Consider the following 24,126-nt stretch of genomic DNA (forward strand, 5'->3'; position numbering starts at 1 on the left):
AAGTTGCCATTCACATGATCTGTTCGAAAAATAATTTTGACCCATTATAAAAAATATATTTTTTTGTTCATTTAATTCATTTTTGTTGCAGTTTTATTGCTTTACAACTTGTATATACAGTGGAGAGAACAAGTATTTGATACACTGCCAATGGGAAAACCCATTGGCAGTGTATCAAATACTTGTTCTCCCCATTGTATGTAGCAAAGTCAATTACATGCAATGACACTTTTCGGCCAACGGGGGGGGGGGGCTGGCCCCACCTTAAAATCTGCTTATGTCCAGTGCGGCTTATTCTTTAATTTATTTGGGTTAATAGGTCATTCTTTATTTGACAGCGGCATCATAAGACCGCTATAAATATGACATAACACTATCATGGCCATTACTGAGTGCTTAAGACAGATGTCATTAAGTGTGATCTGGCAAATTATGTCACTAGCAGCATTTATGTCCTGCTCTGATCTTTTTCATCCATTCAAAAGTGAGATAATTTGTCGGATGACACTAAATGACATCTGTTAGAAGCAATAATTAATGCTCATGACAGTGTCATTTCATAGTTATGATTTTATTATGACAGTCTAATAGCACCGCTGTCGAATAAAGTGTTACCAAATACCGAAACTAGCAATTAATGAAACAACTACAACAGTAACTGAAGAAATATTTAGCACAGAACATGAATTTTGATCATTACTTACATTTGTAGCGCTGCAATCCATGCTAGGAGGCATGTTAGGACAACAACAGTGTTGACACCAGGTGGCAGCAGAGGTTGATTGTCCCTGCCAAGGGAGCAGTGATGGCCAAGTGAAGCTTCTTGAAGCAATTAAGCTTTGTAGCCTATTGGTTCAAAGCTTCATGGTGGTTCATTTGGTCTTATGTTACTGCTGTCAAATAAATTGTTACCTGTTCATATCTTTGGTGTAAATATCCCATAATACAGTGAGGACAACTCCGGCTGTGTAGCTTATCTATGAACAAATGTCGTTTTCGTGTCAAATATGGTGGGGTGTGGCTTATAGCTGGGTGTGCTTTATAGTCCGAAAATTACAGTACTTCAGCGGGCCATACCAAATGACATGGTGGGCCGGATCTGGCCCCCAAGCCTAGACTTTGACACCCATGCGTCAGCGCGTAAACAAATGTCCAAATATGTTCAATTCCCTCTTTTCCACTTGTTTATACACTTGGTCAGTCCCCTCATTGTCACATATTTATTATCATTACTACATTGTTATTGCTGTTGGCCGTGTGTACACTGTGATATATTATCTCTTTCCCCATTATCCGTGGACAGAACACAATGAGATTTGGGAAGTATATTTTAGACATGTATGTGCACCAATCCTTGGAGCCAATTTTTTAATCAATTTTTGTATCATGCCTCATTGTCATTGACAGCTAGCTTCGCCCTTCCCAGTCAAAATGGATTGGACGTCTAATGCCGTCAATGGCAGCCAATGAGTTAATAGTGGATTCGTTGTCGGTACATCACTTCCTGTTTACTGGTGCCTCACCGGCATCAACAGGAAACATGACTGATTTATAGTCAGATGACTTTTATTTTGTCAAGCAGCAACATAAAAAGTGACGGAACAGTCAATGACCTCACTTCCTGCAAATGTGAATCACTCTCGCCATCTTGATTTTTTTTTCTCCGTTAGTTTTTTTCCTACAAAAAAAAGTATTTCAAATGTGATCTTCCCTTCATTGGTCACATGACCTCCTGCTAAGGCGTGGTTGGAAATGGGCGTGGCCTCTTGCAAACAGCCAATGAGCAGCGGGTGTCTTGGCAAGAAGGCACTGCAGCACCGGCGGAGGGGGCGGGGCTTTGTCACCGCTGCTCCGGTCTGGGCGGGATTCTGGGACGCGACGGAGGAGGACGACCAACTCGACTGGCGAGAGAAATCAAAATCACGATGACTACTTCCTGTACGCGTACAGGCTAATAAGCTTCAGATTGGTCAACAGATTACGGCGCTTCCCACCTGTGCGCAGATACCGAAGACGCGGCGGTCAAATGAGGGCGTGGCTTTTTGGGCACTGCCGGTTTGACCGTCGGAGCGTCCGAAGCCTGATAAGAGAATTGTTAGTAATTTCGCGCACGGCTGCGTGAAATGCTGGCCAAATGCTAAGAGGTGAGTACCTGACCAGGTGAGAAGGGGTCAGGGGGGAGGGGCTTAGTGGGCGGGGCCGGTCGGCTCGCTAGCAGCTTGAACGTTAGCGAGGGCGACAACGAGAAGAAAGTCAGGACGTGCGGGTGAAAAAATGGGTCGTTTTCATGTGATGCTAATAATTAGTGTCGCACCGATATGGCACTAACATGACATCGAGGAGTACTAAAAAATAACGTGCCAATGCTGCGGCTAATATGAACTAACTAACTAATACGAAAACGACCCATATGAACATGCTAGCATAGGTGTGATGGCCATGTTGTGTAGCAAAATGTTAGCATGTCAAACATGAAGTAAAAGGCAGGCAATGTTAAGAAACATTGATTATAGATCGAAGATGTCACTGAGCTTTCATTTCCTAATCAAATGAATGATTGCTCGCTTGACCAATCAGAGCGCCTCTTCGAGAATCACTTCATTTTACTGGAGTTGCGCACTTTTTGACCAGCAGACGGCGACGTATATTCAAACAATTACAGTCACTGATTCTCTCAACCTGACCAATCAGTGGTCATCATTCTCTCAATCCAACCAATCGTCGGTTCATTTGCTTCCTTTCCAACCAACGATGCGTACCTGAACGCCTCTGGTGGGAGGAGCCGGAGGAAGCGGCTTGGTGGGCGGTGCCGGACGCCTTTCGGATGGCTGAAGTCACAACAAGAAATTAGCCGAAATTTTGAGAAGTGTCTGTCGACGACTTCTACAAAATGGGGGCGTGTCCAAAAACGGGGGCGTAACTTCTTTACTGTGATTCACTTAGGCACTATGTTGTGACGTATGGAAAGACACGCCTCCATTTTACAGATTCTTGCAAGCGGCAAACAGATGCAATTTTAATACCGCTAACTCTACAACACGCTACAAACTCTACTACAACATTCCAGAACACAGCACAGACACGACATCCAGGAATATTGGACTCAATATTCTTACGATGACAGCAAACAGCACTACATTCCACAAAACAAAAACAAAACACAAAGCTCAACAACAACATTATGTCTCTTAGAACCATCTAGGACGCTACACAACATTCTACATAATATTTGAGCAGGTGACTACATTCTAGTACAATTTGACCACTAGAACTTTCTGAAATGCTACATTAAACTACACAATATTTCAAAACAAACAAACTACAATCTACACCATATCCGAGAAAAAACTTGATCAAACACGAACACACTAGCATGCTACACAGCTCCCTTTCAGTCAGTTGTATTTAACTCTTTCAGTGCCAATGGCGATGATAGACGTCCAATCATTTGGCTCTTAAAAACAAAATAAAAACTATTTAAATGAGGTCGGAATTAGTATTAGTTTTCCAATCCAACTGAATCGCAATTTTTTATTCGCCAATTAAAAATAGTAAAGAAATATTGAAAAAAATACAAATTTACATGAAGAATAAGAATCAAATATACATGCTAATTATGTATAATTAATAAACTGACTATTCAATGTTTTTTGTTTATGAAAAAAGGAAATAGAAACATGAAAAGAAACTAATGAAAAATATAGTATATCGACTATATAATATAAAGTCAAATGTATGATTATATTATACATAATATTTAGTCTTGTTTGTAACATAAAATACATGCATTTAAAAAATTAAACATTTTTTTCCCTTTTGTTTTATGATAAAAAAAAATATTTTAAAAAGTGAATATTTACCATTTCCCAGTTTTAAATTAAAATGTCAATTAAAAAAATTAAATGAAGAGTGAAGACATTTATAATTGTGTTTTCCTTTTTTAATCAAAGACAAAATATAAACGTGAATATTGATTTTCTAAATTAAAAAAAAAACATTTTAAAAATATAAATGTTAGAATATTTACTATTGACTCTTAAACTGAATATTTACAATTTCTCATTTAATTAAAATGTAAATAAAGTTAAAAAAAAAAACAACAACAACTATTGACCGTTATTATTTTTAATTAAACAAAAATAAATTAAAAAGGGATTCTTTCATTTAAAGAAATATAAAACAAAATATTATAGACTATTCACTCATAACTGAATATTTACCATTTCCCACTTTTATGATTAAAATGTAAATAAAAATTAATGCTCACTATAACAGTTATAAAAATAAACGTGAATATTGATTTTCTAAATTAAAAAAAAAAAGATTTTTTTTAATTATACATGTTAGAATATTTTCTATTGACTCAAACTGAATATTTACAATTTCTCCTTTAATTAAAACGTAAATAAAGTTTTCAATTAAAAAAAAAAACAATTGACCGTTATTATTTCTAATTAAACAAAAATAAATTAAAAAGGGATTCTTTTATTTAAAGAAATATACATTATAGATTATTCACTCATAACTGAATATTTACCATTTCCCACTTTTATAATTAAAATGTAAATAAAAATGAATGAAAATACAAATGAATTTTTTTTTTTTTTTTTTTTTTTTTTAGACAATACTTTTAGAAAATACTTTTTAAACAGATTTTTAAAAATCAATTCAAAAAGGGATTATTTCATCTTTATTTCCGTGCCATTAGCACTGAGAAATGTCCAATCATGTGGCATCTGATCACCTAACTGCTATGAATTTAAATGAGTTTATCCCTAGCAGACGTCCAATACATTTGAACTGGGAGGGTTGGCAGCGATTGAACGAACATTCATACTATCGTCGTCAATGGCAGCCAATGACTTAAGTGCAATCCGACGTTCGGGAGTTATTTAATGACGAAATCTTTCTAAACTAATCAGACAGGAAGTACTCATTTCAGGTGTTTTACCTGTGGCGAGGGGTTTAGAGGGGGGACAGGGGGAAGTGGCTTAGTGGGAGGAGCAGGTCTGTCAAGAAGCTGATAGGAGAAAAAACAGGAAGTAGCAGAGTGATAGCCCGCGCATGCGCCGGCCGCACGGCGAAGCTCGAAAAGCTTCCTTGTTTTTCTGCGGTACCTCCTTGAGGGGCGGAGTCTCACGTACGTCCGTCAACGCGGTGTTGTCAAACCTCAACGGACGAATTTGATCCACGTTGCGGTCCGAACTTCGCTCTGTTGCCGGAGTCCTGGGCGGCGACAAAAGAATACTTGTAAGAAAAATTGCCATGAGCAGCCATTTTTTTAAATGCTGGGAATATTTTAGCCAATCAAATGCGAGTATGTCACAGTCGTTTGTGATGTCAGAGACACCTAGAATTTCTTAGGCTGTTTCGATGGCGATGTTTTTACCATGCAAATCGTCACTTCTACAGTCTCATATACACCGATTTTGCTCGAACAAAAACGATATTTGAAAAGGAGAATAGGGCTGCAGCAATCGAATATTTTAGTAGTCGATTAATCGATGGACTAGTTAGTTCGAATAATCGAGTAATTGGATAAGGAACATGAAAAATTACAATACCAGAGCTGAGCCTCAAACGGGATAATTTTTTTTTTTTTAAATGAGGATCCATGTCCAACAAAAGAACAATTGGCTAAATTACATAGAAAAAGTCCGCTAGCTTAAATGCTACAAAAGCTAGTTTTTTTTAACAATGCTCTTAACAAATGATTTCAGACACATATTCACACAAAAACGGCTAAATATACCTATAAACTAAATTATGAATGCATTAAAAACAATCTCAATCTCAAACAAAAACTTCGCTTACGTTGGTCTTATCAGGGAGCAGATGGATTCAGCCATGTGAAAAGAGGCAGACCAGAGGGCAGTGTATCTACGCCACTTTAATCAAACGAATACTCGAAGCAACACAATTTAATTCGAATATTTTTTTCTAATCGAATACTCGAGTTAATCGATTAATCGTTGCAGCACTAAAGGAGAATGTTATTTGTTTTGTCCTACTCATGTTACTGTAACTTAGTCAAGCCATGACATTCAACCAAAGACTCCGTCTGCGTCCAAAATGAAAAAAAGAGAAAGAACCTGACGCCAGAAGATCTATGGTAACTAAATATTGACCAATATTTGGACAAAAGTTTGTCATCTATACAGTATGTGAGCTAATGTAATTGGTGTTAACTGCCTAGAAAATGACTGATAATACTTAACGGCTAGCGCTATGTTAACCTGGGCGCTATTTGTCATTGCGGTTCGCTAACATCGACTGCATTGGTAATCGCTACTCATCCTGTACAACACAGCATGGCTAGCATTAGTTACTCATTTAGTTGGTATGTTGAGTGTGTTACTGTTTTGTAACAGTGTGTAGTAAAAGTACAGTGGTACCTCGAGATATGAAAGCTTAGGTACATGAAAAATTCATTTTACGAAACGTTTTTTGAAGCTTTTTTTGCTTCATATGACAAAAAATTATTCGTCATACGACAGATAATACGCCTTGTAATAGATAATTCCCACCCGCAGCAATGCAATAAGGATGTAATTAATGTGTTGCCTATCTTATTATTCTAACAAGCAGACAAGGGGTGAAAATCATGTTCAAACATTTAATAAATCGTATAATTTTCACGCTACCAGTCACGCAGTACAGAGTAAACTTCTTTTCTTAAAGTCTACCTAACTCCTTACACCACAAGTACATTTGACTATAAATGTAGGGCAGCAGCTATCGGTAATTTTAGTAGTCGATTAATCGATGAACTAGCCGATTCAAATAATCAGGTAATCGGATAAGGAACATAAAAAATTAAAATACCTGAGATGAGCCTCAAATAGTATAAAAAATAAATAAATGATGATCTAAGTACAACAAAAGAACAATTGGCTAACTTACATAGCAAAAATCTGCTAACTTTTTTTATACAATGGTTTTAACAAATAGTTCAAACACATATTCCCCACAAAAAACAGCTAAACATACCAATGATCCAAATTACGAATGCATTAAAAAACTTGGCGTATGTTGGTCTTAACAGGGGGCAGCTGGATTCAGCCATGTGAAATGAGTTATATTCACTGTTGCCACACGGGGGCAGTGTATCCACCCAAATCAATAAAACTAAATGCAAACATTTTCAAAACAAACCATTGCAACGCAAACAAATACTCGAAGCCTCAAAATGTTATTCAAATCTTTTTTCTAATCGAAATACTCGAGTTAATCGATTAATCGGTGCAGCACTATATAAATGTAAACAAACGAAATATACACACCACATTTTGCTACACAATGCTCAAGTATGTGAAACAAAAGAATATAATTTACAAGGCACAAACAGCATGATGAAATAGCAAGCAGTGGCTGCCAAAAGTTACCTCAAATAGTCATGTGATAACATCTGCAGAATGAGCTTGAACCTAACCAACTAATTACACTTAAGCACCACTAGGGGGTGCCGAAGCATTACAACTAAAGACAGGCAATCAGAAGACATAACAGCAAATTTGAGAAAATTGAGACTTGTGTAATTACTGACATCAAGAATGGCAAGCTACTAGTTTATTTTTTGATTGAAAATTATACAAACTTTATTAAAATGAAAACATTAAGAGGGGTTTTAAATAAAATTTCTATAACTTGTACTAACATTTATCTTTTAAGAACTACAAGTCTTTCTATCCATGGATCGCTTTAACAGAATGTTAATAATGTTAATGCTATCTTGTTGATTTATTGTTATGATAAACAAATACAGTACTTATGTACAGTATGGTGAATGTATATATCCGTCATGTGTCTTATCTTTCCATTCCAACAATGATTTACAGAGAAATATGGCATATTTTATAGATGGTTTGAATTGAGTTAATCACAGCTTAAAAATTAATTAATCGTAATTACGATTAATTAATTTTTAAGCTGTGATCAACTCGATTAAAAAATTTAATCGTTTGACAGCCCTAGTTTTTAGTAGAGCTTGGAACGAATTAATCGATTTACATGTAAAATGCGATTCATTATATGACCCCCCCCCCCAAAAAAAAATCATAATATGAAAGCCACTCCAGAACTAAATAATTACGTATTTTGAAGTACCACTGTATAAGTAGGAAAAACAATTCGTCCTTATCTTGAATTCTCATATTTCAACAAATTCCTGTTGAGCATATTTCACTCTTTGAGCAACCATCTTTGACATGAAGTTCTTTTATACTAAAAGATAACTAATGCGTGTGAGCACAGTCGGTTTACCGGTTGTGAGATGATTTGGGAAAGAATTTGCTGCCTCCCAAAGCCAAACAAACACGACGGACGCGAGGGAAGCGAAGCGCCAGGAAGAGGAGCAGCGCCGGAAGGATGATGAGGAAGAGCACCAGCAGGGCCACCAGGACTGGATCAGACTCTACGCAAGCACACACACAGAAAACACACTTTGGCAGCCATGTATCGTGGGTATTGTGTAGGTATATTCTTCCTCTTCTACTCTATGTGACTGTCAGCGCTTCGTACCTGCGGCAATATGCGCGGGTCCGCTGTCCACGCTGCCACCATGTCCGGCATACGCGCAGTCGGGTGGCGCCCATCCAGGCTGGCAGTGACAGTTGTTCATGCTGTTGCAGACCTGAAAATCAGGAAGGGCTGAGCGGTCGCCACGACGACAAACGGAGGCCAAGCAAGCGGCAGTGGCGTTGACTCACGCCGTGACCGTTGCACTTCTTGCGGCAATCGTCCACACCGAAAACGGACACGTCCTGGCACTTGTGGTCCAAGCAAGCCTGGAAACATATTCACTTCTTTGTTAAATTATTGACTGCTATTGACAGTGCTAGATGTCCAATCTATTTAGACTGTGAGGGGCGAATGAACAAAGTCAAAATGGATTGAAGTCCTCCCAGTGTAATTGAATTGGATGTCTATTATTGTCAACGGAAGGCAATTGTGGGTAAGTTCCTGTTGATTTTAGGGCATTTCTGGGTCACTTCCTGTTTACTGTTCACTTCTCATGGTTTGGGGGCATTTATGAGTCACTTCTTATTAATTTTGGTGCATTTCTTGGTCACTTTCTGTTGATTTTTGGTGCAGTTTCTAATGGTTTGTTCCTATTAATTTGGGGGTAATTCCAGAAAGTTTTTTTTGTCAAAAATCTCTACCAATATTTGAGTTTTTTTTTTTGCAGGTCTGAGTTGAAAATCAATAGCAGTGAACGGGAACGTTTTTGGGGGTGTTCAATGTGCCATTGGAAATGTATGTGGAGGCTTAGGCCTGTCGCGATAACAAATTTTAATAGGCAATACATTGTCTGATAAATTATTGCCAATATGAGATATTATTGTCACTTTTTTTTAACCTATTCAACCACTAATGTAGTGACAATACATCTTAATAAATCACCCATTCAAATGCAATAATTTTTATTCTTAAACATAAAGTATATTAAAAATAATAAATATTAAAACACACACACATTTAATAACGAGTCATTTGAAAGCTATCTCAGTGCAGAATATGAAATAGATGAGAAACCCATTGCCATTTTTGTTCAATACCAATTAGTCCATCAAAAGACTTTACACAGGATTTGATCCAAAATGACTGCAAATTTGAAGCCAAATTATTCATTGCCAATCATTTTTTCATAAAGGTTGTCATTTTAAAGCTATTCTTAGTGTCGAATCTAAAGTATGTGAACTCCAGAAATCGTTATTTACATGCTGAACATGTCGTGCGCTTATTTTGAAATGTTCACCGGAAGTACGTTCGCTACGACGCTAACAGTAAGCTTGACACTACGTAATCACAAAAGTGCACATCTTTTTTCGTCATGCATGTGGTGTCAGTAATAGATTTTTCCCCCCATTTTTTTCATCTGCAAATGCTGTTAACCAGCAATTTTTCATGTTTGAATTGTCACCTTTTAACCACAAGTTTGCGTTTTGGAGAAGACCAATGTTTTATAGCAGGCTAAAGTGGTTAGTACGTTGTCTTTTTTCCCCATTAGCCTCAATGTAGCAAAGCTAATGTTTTACAGCGTTTAATATAGGTGTGTTTACTTATTTTGTATGTCTGAACTTTAATTCTACAGCGTGTTGATGACCAATTAACATCCGTGAAAAGAACTGGAGTCTCATATGCCATTAACACGCACGTGTAGCCGTACGCACAAATGTATGTACGCACGCACGCGGTGATAAAACGCAGCCGTGAAAATTACTGCCCTCATTTTTATTCACCGTGCGATAAATGGATGTATTGCATATCATGACAGGCTTAGGGAGGCTTTTGCCAATTTTTGACTGAAATGTACATTTTTGCCAAAATCTGGTTGATATTTCTTGTGTCTGGCTTGTTAAAAGTCAGCAGTGTTGCTTGTTACAATTTTGCGACTTTGGCGCCTAAAGACTTAAGTCACACTGGAATATAAGCTGCATTTGGGGGTAGGGGGTTGATTGAGTGATCAGAAACCAAGAAAAAACATTAAGATAATGGTAAAATGGAGAACAGCAGGCTAAATAAGCATCTGTTAACTCATATCAACTGTTTTTCAACTACATATAATCTACACAAAAAAAAGTGCGACTTATAGTCCAGAAAATACATTATAAAGTTAAATCTCCGTTTTGAACTGGTCCCACCTTTCCTGGCCCGCAGGCGGTGCCTTGTGCCACAGATGCGGGGTCAGACACATCATCGCCCAGGTGGAAGAAGGTTCCGCGGCACACCAGGTCGCGGAGATTGAAGCGCACAGTGGTGGTCAGAATCTCGGCGTTGGTGCCCAGCAGGGGGCGATCCGTGCCGTCCTGACACTGGATCCTGCCGCACTGCACGTCACTGCAACGCAGTACACGGGAAGTGAGGGACAGCAGGGACGAGACGACACACAATCCGTCTAACTCACTTTGGTGCACAGGGAGCGTAAGATCCATTACTCAGCTGACCGCAGTTTCCGTATTTGTTTCCTTGTTTGTTGACAGATGAGAAGCAAACGGCCGGTGCGCTGGTGGCGTCTAACCAGGCGAAAGCGGTGTTAAAACGCTTAAGTCACAAAAAAAAAAAAAAAAAAAAAAAAAAAAAAACGCTTAGCTAAACTTACTGGGTCCCCAAAGCATCTGACACTGCGCGCGCATGCTAGCGCAGGCACCGCCGTAGCAGTAGGTGGCGCCGTCCTCGCAAGGCTCGCCGTTTTGAATGTAGACATTAGGAGGACAAAAGGGGGAGGAACCCGTGCAGTACTCCGGTAGGTCGCACTCTCCGATTGGCTCTCGGCATACGGAACCTGCCGCTCGCAGCTGAGGAGATGAATCTGGATTTTAAGGATCTCAAAAGGAAATGTTACAAGTGGTGGTGTTCCCACCTTGCAGTCCTGGCAGCAGACGCCATCGGCTGAGCACTGGGCGCCGGGGTGCAGCCGACATGTGGATGCGTTACAGCAGGGGTCCTGGCACTCCTGACCAATCATAGTACAGCAGGTTAGCATCTGCTAGCAGGTATACTGTATATCACTATGTATCATATATTCCAATAGGTTTTCAATACACTCCTTCCAAGAGTAATTTTTAGAAGATCTCACTGTTTAGCTAGAATATGCAATTTGGTAATTCATTGGCCGCCGTTGACAGTGCTAGACGTTTAATCCATTTCGACTGGGAGGGGCGAATGAACGAACATTTGACTGAGAGGGGCGAATGAACGTTCGTTCACATTTTTGCGATTTTGTAATTTTGGGGTGATTTTGGTGGGTTTGGGTAATTGGGGGGGATTTTTTTTGCCGTTTTTTTTTCTGACTGCAGTTTTGCAACCTATTTGTGGTTTTGAGGGGGGTCATATTTGTTTTCAATTTTTTTTCTGCAGTTTTTTGACCTTTTATTGCGTTTTCTCACGTTCGCTACGCTTTTAGTTTTTTCTTTGTTATTTTGCATTGATTTCAAGGCATTTCCGGGTGACTTCCTGTACATTCCTGTAGCTTTTGGTGCATTTTCTGGTTAACTACCTTGTTGAATGAAAGATTGGCAGTAACGAATCAACAAACAATCAAAATGAATTGGATGTCTAGCACTGGCAATGACATAAAATGAGTGCCCACTAAAGATTTAATAATAAAGCCCACGTTTTTTCCATTTTTTGTGATTTTGGCATGTTTTTTAGTTTGTTTGCAGTTTGTCTTCTTGCAGTTTTTTGCAGTCTTCCAATTTCTTTTCACTGGTTTTTCTTCTATTTTTTGCAGGTTTTTTTTTTTTTTTAATTACCTTTTATCACATTTTATCACTTTGTCCATGGTTGGAGCTATTGGAAATAAATGGGCATTTTTTTTCAAATTTTTGAAAAACTACGTTTTGACAAAAACTATATACCGTAATTTTCGCTACTTTTTTCCCGTCCCTTTGAATCCTGCGGCTTATAGTCCAATGCGGCTTATTTGTTGATTTATTTGGGTTAATAGGAAACATTTTATTTGACAGTGTCGTCATAAGACTGTCAAAAGACCGTCATAATTATGACATGACACTATCATGGGCATTAATGAATGCTTATGACAGATGTCATTAAGTGTCATCCGACAAATTATGTCACAAACTCCATTAATGTCCAGCTCGGATCTTTTATATCCATTCAAAAGTGAGATGATTTGCCGGATGACAGAAAATGACATTTGTCATAAGCTTTCATTAATGCTCATGGCAGTGTCATGTCATTATTATGATGGTCTTAGGACAGTCTTATGGCACCACTGTCAAATGTGTTACTAAAATACCATACCTAGCAATTAATGAAACAACTGGAACAGTAACTGAAGAAATAATTAGCACAGAACATGAATTTTGATTGTAATTTACATTTATAGCGCTGCAATGCATGCTTGGAGGCATGTTGAATGACAAGTGCTGACAGCAGGTGGACGCAGAGGTTGACCGTGACCCCCAAGGGAGCAGTGATGGCCAAATGAAGTTACTTGAAGCAATGAAGCTTTGCAGCCAATTGGTTCAAAGCTTCATGACAGTTTTATGATGCCACTGTCAAATGAAGTGTTACCAGTTAATACCATTTGGTGTAAATATCCCATAATACAGTGAGGACATCTGCTCCTTATAGTCCAGTGCTGCTTATCTATGAACAAATGCCGTTTTCGTGTCAAATTTGGTGGGTGGCGGCTTATAGTCAGGTGCGCCTTACAGTCCCAAAATTATGGTACCACTTATTTGGCACCTAGAGTTCCTGAATTTTTCATGTGCAATCTGAGATAATCGTTATCATGAGCCTTGTCTCATAAGTCATATTTGGAGGTACCCAGAGGTTCCCACCCCTAAGCTCCACCAACAGATGCGTACCTCAAGCAGGCCACAGTCGCACTCCTCGCCAGGCTCTACATACAAATTGCCGCAACGGGGCCCACCCAGGAGGCGTTCTGGTGGCGGTACGTTGAACAAACACATGCCGCCCCCTCGAAGTAGACTAACGGACAAGTCAGACACGCTGCAGCTGCTAAACTGCTGGCCGGGCAGGAACCTGTGGTGAATAAGTTGCTTTCTAGCAAGTGCTAAAGCCACATGATTTGACATTTGTAGTTGCTGACCCAGTGGAGGGTTCCATAATGCATCCACCCATGCGAGGCTGGTTGGTGCAGTGGCAGTGTCGTTCCTGCGTGTCGTGGCTCATCCCTAAATTGTGTCCAAGCTCGTGAGCCACCGTGGATGCCACACCCAGAATGCTCACCAGGTGGTCCTAGTCACAATGCCAGATTATCACGACAGATAGATTGACAAAAGACAATAATTCCGTCGAATTACTAACCACGTTGACACCTCCGGAACGGTCTCTGGAACACATGGACGCCTGCGCCGCCATGCCCACCGTGGTGCCGTCCAAGGCGCTACCCCTACAGAACAAGAGTAAGAAATTAGCGGTAAGTCTGCAGGAAGTATGTCTATCTGGAACATATGCATACATGATTAGCTGTGCGTTGTCATGGCGAAGGCGTGGCAAAAGCTCCCTGGTCCGCCAGAGCAGGAAATTGTTAAGCGTCGCGCTGGGGTTCTTCTCCACACGGATCTTGTCTCGGTCACTCCACACCTCTAAACCTGTCAGCGCCACTCGAACCTTTAGAGGACGGTAAAACTGATAGCGAGACAGACAGAGAGGGGGTTGGTTCTGAGATGTTGAAGTTGTAGTTACGGTAATTAAGTGGTCTTACCCAGTCCACCTGATTGGCCACATCCAGCATGCGGTAGATAATAGTTTTGTTGTTCTTCTGGTAGTTCAAAAACTGCAAACAGCACAGAAACTGGTCACCACGATAAGCCTGGTATGGTTGTAAGCCACACATCCACTCACCTCCTGGTGGTCGGCCACCAACACTAGTTCGATGTATTTGGTCTCAGATAGGATGTTCCTTTTGCTCTGCATAAACAAACATCACAATTTGGGGTTATGGTGGTCCAACACGATTACAGACTTTGTGTTGTCGTGTTACTCACTCTGTGAAGTACATGAGTGGCACTGTGGTCATTTGTGTGCCCGACATGGCTGTCCACGTGACCGTGTGAGACCCCGCAGCCCTTCACTGATTCTTCCGCCACGTGACTGCTAGAGAAGATCAGGTGGTCTCCATTTTCTCTAGAATCTTCTTCTTCACCTCCTAATCCACTGGCCGTGCCTCCTTCACCGCTCCCCACCCCGTCGTGATGGATCTCATGCGGTTGAACCTCGAAACTCAAAGATGCGTTGACAGCGATCACGCCACTGAGGAGGAAGACAGATGAGGATGATTTCTTCAATTTGCAAACAAGATAAGTTTTTAATACTTGCTTTTCCTGGAACGAAAATGTCCCAGTATGAAATTCTCAGTAGGTCAAAACTGCGTCAAAGGTTGACAGATGTTCCAAAAGTACTTCTGTCTCTGAGTATTTTTTTTTTAGCCAGGTAATGACTCCAGATTGGTCGAAATATGTAGCCTAAAGATCCAGAAGCTTTAAGGTTTGGTTCTTCTTAGAACTTTTGATTCCAGTCAGGGAGGGTCTGCAGTACTTCTCAAATATTCTTGAATCTTTCAAAAGTACCACCCTCTCCAAGGGTCTTTTTTAGCCAAGGTAAATGACACCAGATTGATCGAAATGTGTAGTCTAAAAATCCAGGAGCTTAAAGTTTGGGTATTTGTGTAACCAGGGTTGATCCGCGCTGGCAATGGGAACTGTCCCCCTCGACCAGGTCAAGACTTGAACCCGTGCTGCCAGCGGAGCAACATAACCCACTAGGCTAAAAGCCCAATCTAGCAGCTCTACCTGTTAGCGTGCGCTCTTGAAAGAATCGGGAGGGAGGTTTCCTTGGCGTACAATGGACTTGCTTGCACCTGTTACACTTATACTTTTTAGAAATTTAAGGTTTCAATCAGGTAGTATAAGAGGTGCAAACCCTGTCTCAAAGGTTGATTGATCTTCCAAAATTACTACCCTCTATATGGGTCTTTTTTTAGTCCAGGTAAGTGACACCAGATTGGTCGAAATTTGTAGCCAAAAGATCCAGGAGTTTTAGCTTTTAATACTTTTACTTCTTAGAACTTTAAGGTAATAATCAGGAAGTATACAGTAAGTGGTACAAACCCTGTCTCTAACATTGGTGGATCTTCCAAAAGTACTACTGTCTCGAATTATTTTTTTAGCCAGGTAAATGACTTTATATTGGTCGGAATATGTAGCCTAAAGATCCAGAAGCTTTAAGTTTCGGTACTTGTATTTCTTAGAACTTTAAGATTCCAGTCAGGGAGAGTAAGCAGTACAAACCCTGTCTAGAACGTTCCTGGATATTCCAAAAGAACTATCCTCTCTAAGGGCCTTTTTAGCCACAGTAAATGACTCCAGATTGGTCGAAATGCGCAGTCTAAAGATCGGGGAGCTTTACGTTTTGGAACTTGTGTAACCAATGTTGATCCGCGCTACCAGGTGAGAACATGAACCTGTGCTGCTAGCGGAGCAACATAACCACTAGGCAAAAATCCCAATCTAGCAGGTCTACCCGCTAGCGTGCTCTCTTGAAGGCATCAGGACATACAACGAACCTGCTAGCACTCGTTACACTTCTTACAGTAGAAATTTATGGTTTCAATCAGTGAGTAAAAGAGGTGCAAACCCTGTCTCAAAGGTTGATTGATCTTCCAAAAGTACTACCCTCTCTAAGGGTCTTTTTTTAGTCCAGGTAAGTGACACCAGATTGGTCAAAATGTGTAGCCAAAAGATCCAGGAGTGTTAGGGTTTAATACTTGTACTTCTTAGAACTTTATGGTCAGAGTCAGGAAGTATAAGCGGTGCAAACCCACTCGCAAAGGTTCGTGGATCTTCCAAAAGTACTACCGTCTCAAAGGATTTATTTTGCCAGGTAAATGACTCCAGATTGGTTGAAATATGTAGCCTAGAGATCTAGAAGCTTTAAGTTTTGGTACATGTACTTCTTAGAACTTTAAGGTTCTAGTCAGGGAGGGTCAGCAGTACAAAACCCATCTCAAACCTTCCTTGATCTTCCAAAAGTACTACCCTCTCTAAGGATCTTTTTTATGACAATGTAAATGACACCAGATTGGTCTAAATGTGTAGCCTAAAGATCAAGGAGCTTCAAGTTTTGCTACTTGTACTTCTTTGAACTTTAAGGTTACCTGGAGGAAGAGTCAGCGGTGCAAACCCTATCTCAAAGGTTCCTGGACCTTCAAACGCACTAAGCCTAGCTGGGAGTTCTGTTAGAGTAAATTACTACAGATGTAATACGTGCAATCTATTGATCCAAGAGCTCTCAACCTTTGGTTCTTGCACTTCCTGGTAGACCTTTAAGATTCCTGGAACCCTGGAAAGTACTACTTAACTAGCAGAATCATATAATGGCCTCAACAAAACACACCATCCTCCCAAAATAAAGTAATCAGCATAATTGCATTTATGTGATAGTGGCGGAATTAAGAGGTGGATAAAGTCCACACTGAATGTCGAGTTACTAAGTGCACTGCCTGCCACAACTTGTTGAGAGATGAAAAATGTTGGACGCACGTGTCGAAGAACAATAAGGGATTGTGTAGCGTTGACGCTTGAGGAAATCCATTAATCCCACAGGGCTCAGGGGTCACTACCAACGATTCAGAAGACTCACCGGAGTCCTGAGCAGGTGCTGATTGCCACTCTGGAGCTTGGGAATCCTCTTACGTTGCCATGGTAGTAACAATGTGTCTGTTGACACAAAAAACGAGCTTAGCCAATCAGTCGGTCATCAGTCAGTCAGACGGAGACTAACCACAGGGTCATCATTCAGGGACACTCCGGTGCCGTTAGGCAGGTAGAAGAAGACGTTTGGCGATTTGGGCAGAAGGTCACTAAGGGAAAAGCGCACCGGTCAATGCCAAGTTTTTTTCTCATGTGGCTCGGCTCACGGTAACTCACTGGTTCTTCTGCAGGTCAAGAACAAGAACCTCTCCTCGGACCTCCAGGCCACACTGCAGATGTTCTGGGTGACCACCCTGAAAATATCGGCCAACATTTTTTAATTGCCGTTAAACTGACCCGCAACACATGTATAACGTATCGATACCCTATTACTTACTCATAGTGTTGACTAGTGGTTTTGTCTTTTAAGAGTGCTGTATACAACGCAAGCATAATATCATTATAAATTAATATCGATATTGGAACGAATTGTGTTGTCTGTGTTCTTTGTGGATCTTGTGTTGCTATTTTCAATGATACCGCAAGCATTACTCACAGTTGGCAGGGTGAGCCAATTGGCTAGGGACATCTTGAGGCCAATTGGTGGTACCTCTATGGCAGAGGAGCCCAAGTCCAGTCCTCGAGAGCCCTTATCCAACTTGTTTTCCATGTTTCCTTCCTTGAACACACCTGAATCAAATGATCAGCTTATCAGCAATCTCTGCAGGAGCCTTATAATGATCCTGATTATTTGAGTTAGGTGTGTTGGACGAGGGAGAAACAGAAAACAAGCTGGATAGGAGCTCTCAAAGACTGGACTTGGGCACCCCTGCTCTATGGCAGGTTAGCCTTTCAAGCAAGACTGATTGAAGCAAGACTGCCTGATTCATTTATTCATCATACAGTATAGTCTTACCAACCTCAATTGCCTAACCACTACACGGCAATCTGATGACCGAGCCAATCACGCAGGAGCTGCAGACATGACCAGGAAGCGACTATCTGCTTGAATACAATGACGAAATGCAAAGCGGTACTCGTTGTTCTTGTCCCCTTGATCAAAACGTTGTCGTTTCATGTGGATCAGTCGGTGATGAGTGTGATGAGACGAGCAACTGGATACTTTACTAGCATATGGATCAATCAATCTGGTGTGCCAGGTTAACGGCATATGGAATCCCATCTGCTGGCCAAAGTGCGCATTGCAGGAACAGGTCTATTTATGGCGATATTCATGAGAGAAATGAAAAATGTCGAACTTGTACAGGGTGACCCAAAAAAAAGTTTACACTCAGTTGACTGCTTGTTTAAAAGCCATTGAAACATATCTAAATAGGTTGTCATGCTTAAGTGATTCATTAAGGTCACTCAATGCAGCTGGTAATCTCTCGTCTCTACAATTCCTGTGCTTCTGCTGAAAATGAAGAAAACTTTAGCTGTACCTGAATTGCTGCGTGCCGGTCTGACACCTACTGAGATTGCAGCAAATCTGAGAATATCCAGATGTGCAGCCTACAAAGTTAAAAAGAAGCTGAAAGATACTGGAACAGCCTCACGAAAACCTGGGTCTGGAAAACCCGATCTGTGCGGACCAACAAGTTGATTGACAAGGTGATATGTGGCCACCCCAGAGTCCAGATCTCAATCCCCTGGATTATAGCATATGGGCAACTGTGGAGGACAGTGCCTGTAAGAAGCCACAAACTTCCGTGGCAGCCTTGGAGAGGTCCATTGTTAGATCTTGGGAAAAGATGACAGCATCCTACATAAAGAAGACCTGTCAAGCGTTCCGCAGGCGCCTGGAGGCAGTTGTGACACTTAAGGGAGGACACATTGAAAAATAGAGTGTACTGTACATGTTCTTTACAATAATGTATAATTTGTGATTAAATTCTAAATCTAAGATGAATAAACATGGCATTTAAGTTGTATTATGGCAGTGTAAACTTTTTTTTGGGTCACCCTGTATATCATTTTGGAGATCGTCATACTGTACACAATTAACTGCAGTCAGCCAAGACCACAGTTAACCAGAATCAAAATTAATCACGACAAGAAATCAACCACAATATACCAGGACCACATCAGTCTAGGACAGAGGTCGCCAACTCACGGACCGCGATCTGAATCCGGACTCCAACATCATTTTGTCTGGACCTCTGAACATTTTTAAAATTGAAGAAGGCAAACATTTTCTTCATCAAAGACATTTTTGAAAAGGCGTGCGCTAAGGCAATTATGTCTGTGTCGGGGTCCTTGGCGGTCACAACTGCAGTGCTGTTTTCACAGTACATGCAGTGAGAAACTTGAGTGATTTATGGTGTTGTAGTGATTCGTGAATGAGGAAAGGGACCACGTGATCTAAAGCCTGAGTTATGTTCCCGCGTTGCAGTGACGGCGCAGCGACTACGGCGTCATTCGGCATTCGATGGTTTTTCCGACCATGTGACGCGTTGCTGTTTAATTCACCGCCAAGCCACTAGAGGGGTGTTATGTTTGTACGGTTTTGGAGCATGCTTGTTGACTTCCTTTTGTCTAGTTTAACGGAGGAAAATAAACAATGCAAGACGGAACACTTGAATGTGGATCTTCAGCTCATCAACATTGAATAAATATTGATCCTACAAATGTTGAGGCACAGGCGACGCAGAAGACAGTTTCGAGGCGGTCTGTCCAACTTTTGATGCCGCATAGAGTTCTTCAAGCCTCGGGTGAAAACCAGCTAGCTGTGGCGGCTAGCTTCAAACTGGCGTCGAGCACTGCGTCCAGCGTTTTGTCCGAGGTCCGCAAAGCCCTCCAGCCAGATTTGTTTGCCGTGTCCTAAAACCACGCAGTGGGAAGCCATAGCAGATTTCCAGCGTCTATGGAACTACCCAAACTGCGTTGGAAGCCTTGATGTTAACGTTATCATAAAAAGCACCGAGGCACTCGGTGAAATTAACTCGGAAAAGTAAAGATCAAAACAACTTTTTTGACACCAAAACTGTGCTTTATTCTTCATACACTTGAAGTGCGACACGTAAATAAGTCACAGACTCACAGCAAACATTTGCACACAATAAATGATGAAGTGCACCAACCAAAAATACGACATAAAGTGATAAAAAGCTGGCAGTTTTTGGCCAACTGGGTCATCGCTTCGTGTGGCCACTCGATTCCGAACGCACACGTCTCGGTGGTTCTTCCATTTTATAATTCAATTGCTGACCTTGCCATTTGGCAAATTTTATGATGTCTTGACGAGACTTTGATGATACTCCCGTCGGCTTGGTCCATTTTTGCGTCTAGAAAAATAATGTTTTACAATGGCGGTGATTTCGCGCTGAACCGGAAACAACAGTCTGAGCGATCTAATCACAGTCCATTTCCGCCACGTTATATGCGTTGACGTGACGCTAGGGTTTGAAAAATCAATAGGACCACATCAGGCTATGGCGCAGGGTCGTAAATCGGGTCATCCTTGACGGCGCAGGTCTGACGCGGAAGTATAACTCGGCCTTAAGAGTCCGTTTACACGGCAATGGGATGACAACACTATCGTTGCGACTGCGTTTTAGGGGCCTGACAACTTTGAAAACGCCTTCCAGAGTGGAAATCTTATACGCTCCCCCCTGTTGTCGCCGTCTGAACAGTTGACAACGCAAAAGTGAGTTTTGGGTGACAACAGACTTCTGTCCTCCGGAACAGTAGGTGATGATAATACTCCAATATACTGTATTTGTCAGTGAAGGGAGTGAAGATACTGATGACGTCAGTGAATGAGATCAAGTTACTGGACCTCTTGCAAATTTAGTTGGTGACCCCTGGTCTATAATAGACTAAATCCGCAAGAAACCATTACCATATACAACCCGAGCCACAAGCAACCTGTAAAAACAACTAGTTGCAAAGGCAACCTAGACAAAAACCACCAAAGACACTTCATCCGCTCCTTTAGCGGTAGCGAGTGTTGCAAACAATAGCTGATGTCCAATCAGTGGCTGCTCCTGTTCTTTGAAGAGAAACCATTTCCTATCCAAAACATGCCGGACATGAAATAGCTTATTTTGTGAAACGTGTCTGCTGGGATATGATCCGGCACCTCCTTTGCCCCTCCCGAGGAGAAGTAGTTCATGACTATTTTGGTGGTCATGGCATCACACAGGAATTCCATTTTTCACAATAAAATCCTGTGAAAGCATGGGTGTGGTTCATGTGCCTGAGTTGGGGGATTTCTGCAGGAACTGATCTCAGACGTGTGCGACCCTACACCCTCTTCAGGAACTTCCTCGGAGAAAGTCAGGTGACTCACAAGGTATGACATCATCTAATACAATAAGGAAATTAAGGGTGTGGGAGCCAACTCGCCTCGGCACTTCAGTTTAACGGTTTAACGTCCAATCCATTTAGACTGGGAGACGAATGAACGCTTGTTCATTCGCCCTTCCCAGTCAAAATGACTTGGACGTCTAGCACCGACCAAGACGACCTACTCGAGATACACCAAAGTTAAAGTCATAGCACTGCGAATACCCTTTGACATTTCTTACCTGCAATGCCTCCTTAAGGCTCCGCTTTCGCCCGCCAACCAGAACGAAAGGTTGGGTCCTCTCCAGCAGGGGGCGCCGCCATTCCACACCATCTGATCACAGAGATGTTTGGTTTTGGCTTAAAAACAGCCTAAAAAGTCTACACATCCCTGATAAACCCTAACCCTGCTCATTGATCCCTTTCTGTTGTTTTTGGTGCTTTTGCGGGTCACTTCTTATTGGTTTTGGTGCATTTCCAATCACTTCCAGCCTCCCAGTCAAATTGGATTGGACCACCGTCAACGGCAGTGAAACATATGGAGAGACAGCAAAAACGAAAAGTGGTATTTGGTATGTGGAAAAATTGATTTTGCCATGTGGCGATTTTTGGGGTATGTGGCAAATTGCTTTTGCCATGTGGCATTTTTTTTGTATGTGGCAAAATGGATTTTGGCATGTGGTATTTTCTTTGGTATGTGGCAAATTGATTTTGCCATGTGGCATTTTTTTGGTATGTGGCAACATGGAGTTTGCCATGTGGCATTTTTGGGTACCTGGCAAAATGGATTTTGCCATGTGGCTTTTTGTGGGGGTGGGGGGGTGTCAAATTGGCAGGTCAAATTGGATTGGACCACCGTCAATGGCTGTGAAATGGCTGTGAAACATATGGAGGGACAGCGAAAACGAAAAGCGATATTTGGTATGCGGAAAAATTGATTTTGCCATGTGGCATTTTTCGGGGTATGTGGCAAAATGGATTTTGGCATGTGCCATTTTCTTTGGTATGTGGCAAATTGATTTTGACATGTGGCATTTTTTTTGGCATGTGGCAACATGGATTTTGCCACGTGGCTTTTTTGGTGGGGGGGGGGAGCATGTGGCAAAATTGATTTTAGTATGTGGCATTTGTTTTTCTGGTATGTTGCTTTTTTTTTGGTATGTGGCAAAATGGATTTCGGTATTTGGCATTTTTGCAGGCCATGCACGTCTATGCCAATGACGGCTATACACGACGTCCAAGTTTTCCATTCATTTTAAATGGCAGAAAAACGTGTGGCTGTGATTTTTGACCATACACTTACCATTACAGCGCATTGACATTCAACTGGCATCCAACTAAGGCTAAGCCATTGACGGCTATGCACGTCCAAATTTTCCATTCATTTAAAATGGCATAAAAACATGTGGTTGTGATTTTTAACCATACACTTACCATGACAGCGCAGTGACATTCAGCTGGCACCCAAGTAAGGCTACGCTATTGACGGCTATGCACGCCCAAATTTTCCATTCATTTTAAATGGCATGAAAACGTGCGACTTTGATTTTTGACCATACACTTACCATTACAGTGCATTGACATTCAACTGGCACCCAAGTCCGGCTACGCCATTGACGGCTATGCACGTCCAAATTGCAGCCATCAAAAATTCCACATAGCAAAATCAATTTGCAACATACCCCCCCAAAAAATGCCACACGGCAAAATCAATTTTGCCATATACCAAATACCAGTGCCACTTTTAGTTCTCGGCTCTGCTGAACATATGATGTCTATCACTGTCAATGGCAGTGAAAAGACTTTTTCAAAGCCCAAAATAGTCACGTGACCTACAAAGGGGGTAATTGAATGAACTACACTGCACTTTGTCCCACACACACACATTTTTGTTTTTTTAGCACACTTAAACCTCTTATCTCACACACACTATTTGTTTTGTTTTAACACACTTAAACCTCTTATGACACACAAACACACAAATCCAGCACACACACACACCTGCCCTCTCGCACTTTAACTCATCGTAAGAGCACGTGACATGTGTCTAGTCTTCTAGTTACCTTGCGGTGTTGCGTTCAAGGGCCCGGCGTCCGTCAACGCAACACCGGCGCTGATCAGCACGAGCAACCGTGGCGCCAAAAGTTGTTTCATCTCGCCGCCATGGCAGACTTCCGGTCAGTGTGGCGACGACGAGCCGACATGTCCGTCAAAGCGCCGTATCCGTTAACAACGTGAAATGGAACATAAAAAGCCCCGACCGAGCGTTCGTCTGGCGTCCGGAGAAAGTAGTCGAGCCTGCCGGCACGTCGCAACCGGAAGGACGCGGCGTCTTGGTCACTCGAGGGCACTCTGACGAATAAAGTCGGTCACGGGCGGGCGGATAATGTTTATAACGGACTGTAGTGGTGACGTCATCTTTCGAGTCCTGGCATTCCAACTTAACGGATGTTATAAAACAGGCCTTCACAATAAAGGTCGATTGTGTCAACTGGTGGTTTTATTACTTGGCTTTTTCATTCCATGTTCACGTATTTATATCATTTAGTTCATTGCTTGACAGTCACAGACGTCCACTCTGTTAGAAGTGGGAGACTTGGCAGTGAATGTTTGCTCATTCGCCCCTCGGACCCTTCCCTGTCAAAATGGATTGGAG

The 24,126-nt window shown here is 41.4% G+C and overlaps 1 protein-coding gene across 4 annotated transcripts; it reads right to left on the minus strand.

Annotated features, from left to right (window-relative positions):
* Positions 1 to 208: 208 nt before the first annotated feature.
* adam15 (ADAM metallopeptidase domain 15) lies at positions 209 to 23,895 on the minus strand. 4 transcript variants are annotated; one of them, XM_057834469.1, is made up of 25 exons: positions 23,534 to 23,895; positions 21,713 to 21,804; positions 17,421 to 17,497; positions 17,275 to 17,353; positions 17,134 to 17,210; positions 14,481 to 14,745; positions 14,338 to 14,403; positions 14,198 to 14,269; positions 13,952 to 14,121; positions 13,798 to 13,882; positions 13,580 to 13,728; positions 13,335 to 13,512; positions 11,363 to 11,455; positions 11,102 to 11,297; positions 10,907 to 11,015; positions 10,644 to 10,839; positions 8,709 to 8,786; positions 8,521 to 8,632; positions 8,263 to 8,413; positions 5,118 to 5,226; positions 4,952 to 5,020; positions 2,760 to 2,828; positions 2,153 to 2,218; positions 1,995 to 2,080; positions 209 to 1,901 (listed from the first exon to the last, which is right to left on the minus strand). In XM_057834469.1, the coding sequence occupies exons 1-25, from the start codon at positions 23,622 to 23,624 to the stop codon at positions 1,841 to 1,843; spliced, it is 2,796 nt and encodes a 931-aa protein (XP_057690452.1). In that variant the 5' UTR covers positions 23,625 to 23,895; the 3' UTR covers positions 209 to 1,840. The 4 variants fall into 4 exon arrangements, with proteins under 4 accessions (XP_057690452.1, XP_057690453.1, XP_057690454.1 ...); XM_057834470.1 differs by lacking the exon at positions 2,760 to 2,828 and having other exon boundaries at positions 210 to 1,901; XM_057834471.1 differs by lacking the exons at positions 2,760 to 2,828; positions 4,952 to 5,020 and having other exon boundaries at positions 210 to 1,901.
* Between the last annotated feature and the right edge of the window lie 231 nt (positions 23,896 to 24,126).

This window comes from Corythoichthys intestinalis, chromosome 4 (assembly GCF_030265065.1).
Source record: "Corythoichthys intestinalis isolate RoL2023-P3 chromosome 4, ASM3026506v1, whole genome shotgun sequence".
Classification (NCBI taxonomy): Eukaryota; Metazoa; Chordata; class Actinopteri; order Syngnathiformes; family Syngnathidae; genus Corythoichthys; species Corythoichthys intestinalis.